This window comes from Astatotilapia calliptera, chromosome 6 (genome assembly GCF_900246225.1).
Source record: "Astatotilapia calliptera chromosome 6, fAstCal1.2, whole genome shotgun sequence".
Classification (NCBI taxonomy): Eukaryota; Metazoa; Chordata; class Actinopteri; order Cichliformes; family Cichlidae; genus Astatotilapia; species Astatotilapia calliptera.
The window spans coordinates 33100340-33109432 of NC_039307.1; the positions used below are offsets into that span (position 1 = coordinate 33100340).

A 9093-nucleotide genomic window follows, 5' to 3' on the forward strand; every position below is an offset into this window, starting at 1 on the left:
TAATATGTTTGTATTGAACACTATGAAAAGAAACGTTTGTTTGAAAAGTGTTCTTGCAAAGATAAAATGCTTAAAGTCAGTTAATGCATAATGTGAAGACATTAGGTGAGGATGTGGGTGTTTGTGGGGCAGCTTGCTCTTGGCTGCAAAACCACAAAAAGCACAAATCCACACAAACACACAGTTTAAATGTCAGTGTGGTCCACATGCAAAGGGAGCTACTACTAATAAGAAGTGCAGTGTGTGTGTGTGTGGTCAAAAATACAACAGGGTGGGGGAACTGACAGGCTGTACTAAAGTCAAGGAAGATGAAAAACTGAAGCAACAACCCAGAACAGCCAGTTTCCACCTGATGCTGCATGCTTGAAGTTATCAGCTCAGAGTTATACAGACAGGTGCACTGCAGGTACTGTTATATACAACCGTTTATAAGTTGAAGAATCAGATTCGATGAAACTAAAGGGTTACAAGGCTTCAAGTGAAACACTCAGAAGCTCAAATGTTCGTCAGAAGAGCTCTGTGGGTTGTGATCAAAAGACTTTTCACACTTTTTTTGTCTTGTCAGTTTAGTTGGTTACATTTGATACGTAAACAAAGTAACACCCTCATGTGATGCTCTTTGACAGGATATCAGGTGAAATTAAGTCAGCAGTTGGAAGCAGATCAGTTGCAGCTCAGCCAGCAGGTAAGTGTCACTGACTGAAGTCCTTTAATGTACAGCTATTATTATTTTTATAAGAGAAATGTATTATTACAATTACAATATTAAAAATGTTTTACTGAATGTTGTTCAGTTTAAGATTCAGTGCCAATTTCTTTTGTGTAAGAAAACATCCAGGAGATCAGGTTGTTGTTATTTATGTATCAGTTTTATTTGATTTGACATGGTGGAGCAGATCAAACCAAGTGAACACAAACTGAGCAGCCAACAGTTTGTGAGGCTGTGGTAGAGATGCATGTCTGAAAGAAAAGCTCACAAATGCAACAGCAATGGAAACATTAATTCTTGAAGCGCTTCATGTAAATTATGATTTCAATTCAATTTCATTTTATGTAGATGTCTCCAAACCACAATAACAGTTGCTGAACAGCACTTTGTATTATATAGTAAAGTGACTTGTCCAGGGTGCACCTTACCCCTCGACCCGTGCCAGCTGAGATAGACTCTAGCTTTCATCGCTGCGATGCTAGATCGGATAAGTAGAAGAAAATGGATGAAAGTAAATTAAAACACAGTAAGTTTAAGTGCTCCTTAGTATACACAGTAGGAGTCTGGATTACATCATCACTGCTTTTAGTTTTACAAACTGAGGCAGGATCTGAAACACTTGTGTGTCTGTTGTTCCTTCCTCTGTTTATATTGTGTTTATCTGTAGCCAGCTGTTTTTCTTCTATGTGGGTTGATGTCTGACTGTTTGGAGAAATAAAACTGTGTCGTCTCTAATCATGTTGCTAACATGGTAACATTTTATTTGCATCCTTTGCAGGATGAGAAGAATCAGAAGGCAGTCAGTCAATACCTAAAGCAACTACAGTCCTTCAAGTCTTCCAGTCACAGTCACCATCCCAGCAGCCTCTAAGAAAGAAAACTGTCGACTTAATGGAGAGAAATAAGAAAAGCCTTTCCCTGTTTATTCTGCTGCCTCTGCTGCTGCTCTGCACAAGTGATGAGTGTCCCAGGCTTCCAGAGAGTTAGTCTTTATTCCTCTTTATTCATGTTTAACTGATTTTAAGATCTGTTGTTTAACATATTTACTCATTTTCATTTAATCTCTCCTGTTTTAATTCTCACAGATCTCACTTGCTACACTGACTACAATAGAAACATCACATGTTTGTGGAACAGCAGATACGTGTCTGATGACACTGCATGCACCATACATGCTCAGTATAAAGGTCGCTACATGTAAGGACCTCAGTCACAAAGAGAAAAGCTCAACACATAAAACTCACATAACAGAAATCATAGATGTTATCAGTAACGCCATCTGCAGGAAAATCAAATTAATATTCCTCTTCTCAGTTCTTACAGCGCTTCCTGTGACCTAAAGTCTGTTGACGTCTCCAGACCAGCGCTAAAGAAGTGCTCCCTGATCTTTGAAAAGAAAAGCACTGTGAGTGTGTAAAGAAATCAAATTATTTCTGAGCCCCCGAGATAAAATCATATATCCTATATCTCAGTTTGTATTTTAATTAGAAGTGAGATCTAATATTCTACGGAAAGCCTCGGGGCAGTCACTGACTCCTTCCAAATAGTTTTTTTATCCGGTCAATGTCAGAGATTATGTTTTCTGAAAATCCTGTGCATATGATGAGAGGGAAATCAGCTTGCATGTTTAAATTCGTACTATAAGCGCAGCTGCTAAGAGGTTGGTTTACTTTTCCCTGTTGTGTATTTGAAACTAAGGTGAAGTTTTTATGGCTTCTGTACAGACATGGAGCAGTATCAGTAATGTCATTCTCAGCAAGAAAGCTCAAAAAATGTATAACACTCCTTTCAAATGTACCCAGTAATCTCATTAACTATTTTTACTAGATCTTCTGCTTGATGTACTCAGGTCATCCTCTGTCTAAAAGAAGCTTCATCTCTTCTCTCTTTATGCTGCTCTTTGTTTTTACCAAGTCTATTATCTGATTGGATATTTGTGACTCCAATTGTTTTACTTTAAATCAAATTTGAAGTTTGCCAAACAAAAGACTTCTATATTGTTCTCACTCAATGTTTTCTAACAGTAAATATTTTTCAAACATTTTTTTTCCAGTTTCAGTTTTTTCATGAGTTGTCCCTTAATCTGAGCTGCAACCAAATGAAGAGTGTAATCACTTCCTTCAAGCCATCCTGTCACAGTGAGTGTAATCTACAGTATACATACTGGCTCTTTGTGATTTACAGTGCGAGCTATTCATGGTGACCTAAAACAACTGTGTGTGTGAACTTGCAGTAAAGGTGAATCCTCCTGCAGAGCCAAAAGTCAACTTCACGTCTGTTTCCTGGTTGTCCCAAGTCCACAAACATGAAGGATCAGGTTATACAGAAGTGAATTGCAGTGGAAGAAGCAGGATTAGTCATGGAGTGTAAGTTTAGATTTTATGACACAATGTGAACACGTTTAAGTATAAAGTTGAGATCATGAAAGTTCACATGTGAAACAAGATTCGTTCTCAACCCCACACTGGTTTCTGTGTGTCAGGATCCTGCTGTGCACAAAAAAGTTGGCATTCAGTGTGAGCAGGAGTGCAAGGCAGAGCTGGAGCCAGATTTGCTGATACAAGGCGAGAGGTACAAGGCACGAGTTCGTGTGCGGTCTATTTTTCGGCACCGCGAGGGAGCCTGGAGTGACTGGAGCCCCACTGCATCATGGGAGTCACCAGTAGGGAAAATAAAACCACCACCAGGTACATTTATCTCAACATGTTTTGTTTAACATAACATACCAATGTCAAAATCTTTCCAATTCATTTATGCTGGGTGGCTGTAGCTCAGGTGGCAGAGCAGGTCAGCCACTAATCAGAAGGTCGGTGGTTTGATCCCAGGCTGCATCCTGGCTGCATGCCAAATATCCTTGGGCAAGATACTAACCCCATGTTTGCCTACTGGTGGTGGTCAGAAGGCCCGGTGGCGCCTGTGTCCGGCAGCCTCGCCTCTGTCAGTGCGCCCCAGGGCAGCTGTGGCTACAATGTAGCTTGCCATCACCAGTGTGTGAATGTGAGGGTGAATGACTGAATGTAGTGTGAAGCGCTTTGGGGTCCTTAGGGACTAGAAAAGCGCTATACAAATGCAGGCCATTTACCATATGCTGAGCATGATTATTGCAGTATGGAATAATTATGTATATGGGAAAATGTTTGAAGTGTGTTGGTGTATAATACACAGCATAGAGGGGAAGAAGCCATTGTGAAAAATGTCCAATGCTGTATGTGGCAGGAGTTTGGTCCCTGGCTCAGCTGCAGGGTAGACGTGGTGCAGTGAGCTCAGAGGGCAGTACTGGGATGCAGGTGAGCCACAGATGGTGCCGATTGACTGATGACGGTGTCTCTTTTTGTTTCTCTATATCAAGTGCCGGTGTCCTGCAGGTTTTAGACACAGCTGATTCAAATGGCTAAATTACCTCCTCAACATGTCTTGAACTTCTCCAGAGGCCTGGGAATGAACTAATTATTAGATTCAGGTGTGTTGACACAGGGTGATATCTAAAACCTGCAGGACACCGGCAGTCGAGGCCTGTAGTTGCCCACCCCTTGCTCTATATAGTGAAGGCAGATTTGAGTGGGGAGGAAGGAGAAATGAACTGGAACAGACTGTTTGCGTTGAGCACACAATAGTCATTAAAAAGCAATAATAGTGAGCACATTTACTGTGTGTGTCGTGTACGTTTACACTGTAATTTAACTTGCAACCTTCAACATACAAGGGAGAGGTGAGAGAGAGGGCTGGCTCTCCATTCAAGGTCAATAGGACTTTGTCACCAGAAAAAGTGAAATATTTCATAAACAAAGAAATAGTAGCCGGTTGTTATGAGGTAAGAGTGATCTGTCTACAACAATCAGAGTGAGACTTGTTAGCCACCAAAGAAGAAGAAAAATGGCAGACAACAATAACACATACTACCAATAAAATATCAACCAGTTACAACTGCATTAATTCTCAGATTCAAAAGCATCAATGTCCACATCTGGACTGTTTCCTTGAGTTGATGAAAGTGTTTAGTTTCCATTTGGTAGTTTTTCATGGGAACATAAAATATGCAGTCCATATGGGGAACCAGTGCAAGGCCTTGAATGGGCTAAAAAACAAAAGAGACTTATCATAGAGGTCCTACAACAATTAGAGCAGCGGTCTCCAACCTTTTTTGCGCCACGGACCGGTTTATGCCCGACAATATTTTCACGGACCGGCCTTTAAGGTGTCGCGGATAAATGCAACAAAATAAAACTAGTACCAGTACCGAAAAAAAAGATGATTTATTCATAACACAAGTGAAAAGACCCAGGAAAACTGAGTTAACGATAAAAACGATAACAAAATAACGCTGAAAACTGATAAAAACCATGAAAACTATACATTTCACACCTGAGCCTCAACTCTCGCAGCCCGCTACCAAACGACTCACGGACCGGTACCGGTCCGAGGCCCGGGGGTTGGAAACCGCTGACTTAGAGGGTTGTCACATCAACAACTCAGCAGCTAAACAAATCGGTCACATGACCCCAGCCCAACATGGCGTACTTTCACTTAGTGAAGACAGACAGAAGAAAGACCCAGAAGCAAACAGCAACTGAAGGAGGCTGCAGTAAAGGGAAGAAATGGCATTTTGAAGGTTTCTGACTTCAGACAGTCACATACAAAAGATTTGCACTCAAGGATTAGTAATAATAATTAAATGAAGGGCATAACTGAAAATGTCTGTATTTTTATATTCCATGCACTTCATGCAAAATTCATCCTTAGTCTCTTGAATAATAAATCACACTCACATCTTGATTTCTATTTAAATTCACTGTATCGGCTGCAGAAGCAAACTTGTCTGTGTCTCATGGACTTGGCTGTATGACCCAGTTTTCTCATGTTTCTGAGCCACTGTGACCTGATCTGTCCTGTATTTTTCAGGTAATACGTTTGTTGTTCCTGTAACGATAGTCGGTGTGGTGGTGTTGCTGGCAGGCCTGCTCTTAAGCACTCACAAAACCACCCGGTACGTGAGCACAGACACAAGTTTCTATGGCAAATAATATTATTAGAATTTCTTCTATTTTGATTTACTTAAGTTATTTTCTGACAACTCTGGTTTATTTTTTATTTTTTTAGGGTTTACATAGTAAAGAAAATCAAAGGTCCACCCATACCAGACCCAGGAAAATCCTTCCTGCGAGAAATCCAGGTAAGTGTACTTCAGGGCAGTAAACATAGTATTTATGAAATACTGTGGTGAATTTGTTTGCAGGAAATCAAATTATTATCATATATTCAAAGCTGTGTTTTAGCCAATAGTTTTAGTGCAATAGTGACTCTTCTTTAGTGTAGGGTTAAGAGTAGAGTGCGTCATCACAGTGTTAAAATAAAATGCTGGATAAGTTCATGGGAAGTCTATTATACAATGATTTAATTTTCGTTCAGTACAGTTTTATTCATGCAGCACCATTTAACAACAACAGTCACCTCACAGTATTTTCTCTGTTAACCTGTTGCCTGCTGGGAACAAGGCTCACTGTATAACCACAGAGGTGGACTGCATCAGGGTCTAATTTTCATGTCTAAACATATTCATTAAAAAAAAAACCTCTGCAAAGTAGCAGGGAGCTACAGAAAGTTTAAGGAGTCCAAAAGCAAATAAACAAAATAAGCTAATGTAGCTTAAAAAGCAGACGGACACAACATGTACCATAAGAAGACAGAGCATTGCAGATAGCTGTGAACTCTGTGGGAGGTGGAACCAGACAGACAAAGTGACTCACTAATCCAGCCACAGACTTATGACCTTTATGATCCAAACAACTCAAATTCACTAAAGTTTGAGTGAAGCACCCCAAACACCTGATGCTTTCCTATTTAATCCCATTAAAGTGCAGATTGATAATTTTATATATTTCAAATCTTTCTAATCTCTTCTGTTCTGTGACTTTCTCTCCTCCAGAGTGGGTTCTCCAGTGAATACTTTCACTCCTTCTTGAAATCAGTGGAAATGATCACTGTAGAATTAATCTCACCTGTGGATGCTGCTGTGGCCTACAAGCCAGATGAGAAGATGGTGTTGAACAAAGGCAGCTATGACTCCACCAGCTCCAGCTTCACTAACCCAAGTTACTCTGAGCTTTGTAGCCCTCCTCCTATTTCCTCACTCACTGCTGGGAATCTGAAGCCCTGTGCGGTTGACACGCCTTATGGTCCTGTTGGTACTCGGGGTGAAGGAAAAAGCGCAGAACAGGAAAGTGATGAAGCAAGAGAGAAAGAAAAGGAGACGTTAATGTTGCTGTTCAAAGGCAGCAGTAACAGTGAGCCAGTGCAGGTGATTTCAGACTACGAGAAAACTGAGAGGCTCGACAATGATCGATTTAGGCTCCAGAGTCTAGATTCAGGCATGTGCAGTTGTGCAGAGGTCAGTGAAGAGAGCATGGAGGCAGATAGCATCAATATGACTGATAGCCATGATGAGGAACCTGAGGGTGAGGAAGAGAAGGAGGGAGGGAATAAACAAAAGGCAGATTTTCAGAGGCTGTTTGGAAGCAGCGGAGGTGTGTTTGGCAAGTCTATCCAGGTTTGTTCTGATTATGAGCGAGTGGAGAAACAGCAGGCTGACAGCCCGGAGCTTCCCAGCTTGGATTCAGGTGTTAGCAGTGGGGGAGAGGAGCAGCTGAGTCAGGATGAGGGCATGGAGGATGTTGATAAGTCCACTGAATCTACACGCTTCCTGTTTCCGCCTCATCCTTCCAGTGCTTTACCATGCTCCCTGCTCTCTTTTCCACAACTGCCTCTGAACTTGCCTGGGCCACAACTGAGTCCAGCGTTGCAGCTCCAGCCAGGTCACAAGACACAGGGGTTTGCTCTGATGTCAACAGGCAGGTCGGTGGAGCCCTCTGGTGATGGATATATGCCAGTGAAACAGGAGGAGGACTGAGAACAGACAGCAGGCTCAACTAGCAGGACAACATAGCATGTAGCACATGGAGGAGTCATCACAGTCAGTCAGTTCTCAGGAAAATGTAACATCACATAATTCTTTATCCACTTCACGTTTTTCAGCAACGTTAAAAGTATTTTCTTTTATTTTCATAGTTATGCAAAATTATGTTTCATATATCAGAACTGTGCACTATAACCTTGCTTTTAAAAGTGAATTGTTACATCAGATATTTCTACTGTTAAAAAAGAAATGCATTATCTAATGAAAAACTAAACTGAAATTAATAATAATGTGGTTATAATAATAAAAGTTTTTGCATTTTTATTGTGTTTTTAGAGATCATCTAAATGGCATGTAGCTTATTGTACTGAAACAAATGTTGGTGAAGGAATGTAAGTTCCAGATAGCTGAGATAGTTGTGTTATCTGTATAGTGTGTGAACTGATGTCATTTAGAGGGTATCATGATAATCACATATTAAATATAATCAGGATATTTGAAAATCAAATGCCTAGATATAGACTGGTATAGATCTTGTGAAAAATTTGATATTGTGCCAGCCCCAAGGACAACAGCAGAATAATAACAGAGCTGTGTCTGTCGCCGTCATCTGTCCCGTGTCAAATAAATATTAACATTTCTAACTTACATTTGAACGGCAGCTAACATAAAGTTTACTTCATAACATTACTGATCTATATAAGAGTTTGCATTTGTTTTTTGTTTTTAAGAATTTTACTATTTTTTTTAAATAAATATACATACTCAACATCTTTAACACAAAGTTCTTCCTGTGTTTTCTCTGGGTTTAGAAAGGGTGGCCATGCCCACTCTGATCGATGTCGGGAGACCCGCCTCTTCCTTGTCCCTGTCGTTTAGGGTTGTGGGGGCGAGGGGACAAGGCTCCACGCTGACACTGGCACATATGCACATATGATGAATCTTGGGGATCCGAGGATTGACCAGCGTCACTGCTGCCGCTGTTTTTTGCGGCAGTCATGTCGGTACGCGGTTCCGTCGCTCTGACGTCTGTTTGAGAAGAAGTGATGAAAGATTTCATTTTTTCTTGGAGAAGAAAATGTGAAATGTATACGAACCCTTTCAACAAACATACTTGAGATTAAATATTTTATTCACAGCAGTAGTTTTAAACAATTCCTTCCATGTTTAATAAGACACCAACTCCCACAACACTCCCAAAACAGGACGTAAATACGGTGACATCATCAGCTGGTTTCTGACGTGCCATTTTGAAGCCTCACTACTTTCAAGCAACCGGATGAGGGTAAATACAGCGTTATAACTTCTGAGTGTTGCGGTTTAAATTGTGTACATGAACCTGTCGTGTCAAAATGCTCCAACTAGCGAACTGTTAACGAGGACATAAAAAGCGTAAGCACCTGTCGGCTTCTATATTACCAGACGTGTCATTGTCAGTGTGAATGGATAGTTCGTTAACCAGAGTGCTTTAGTG

At 40.8% G+C, this 9093-nt stretch overlaps 1 protein-coding gene and 1 long non-coding RNA gene across 2 annotated transcripts; both read left to right on the forward strand.

Moving 5' to 3' along the window:
• Nucleotides 1-334: 334 nt before the first annotated feature.
• Nucleotides 335-1900, forward strand: LOC113023350 (uncharacterized). The gene is made up of 4 exons (XR_003272552.1): nt 335-406; nt 627-685; nt 1488-1691; nt 1795-1900. It is a non-coding gene; the product is annotated as an uncharacterized LOC113023350 (long non-coding RNA).
• Nucleotides 1901-2785: 885 nt separating this feature from the next.
• On the forward strand, nt 2786-7731 carry LOC113023349 (uncharacterized). The gene is made up of 6 exons (XM_026169366.1): nt 2786-2847; nt 2943-3075; nt 3192-3396; nt 5609-5693; nt 5807-5879; nt 6633-7731. The coding sequence occupies exon 6, from the start codon at nt 6681-6683 to the stop codon at nt 7611-7613; it is 933 nt and encodes a 310-aa protein (XP_026025151.1). The 5' UTR covers nt 2786-2847; nt 2943-3075; nt 3192-3396; nt 5609-5693; nt 5807-5879; nt 6633-6680; the 3' UTR covers nt 7614-7731.
• The last annotated feature ends 1362 nt before the right edge of the window (nt 7732-9093 follow it).

What these genes read in the sequence shown, in the direction of transcription:
- LOC113023349 (XM_026169366.1), top strand. Translation starts at nt 6,681, where the DNA reads ATGATCACTGTAGAATTAATCTCACCTGTGGATGCTGCTGTGGCCTAC.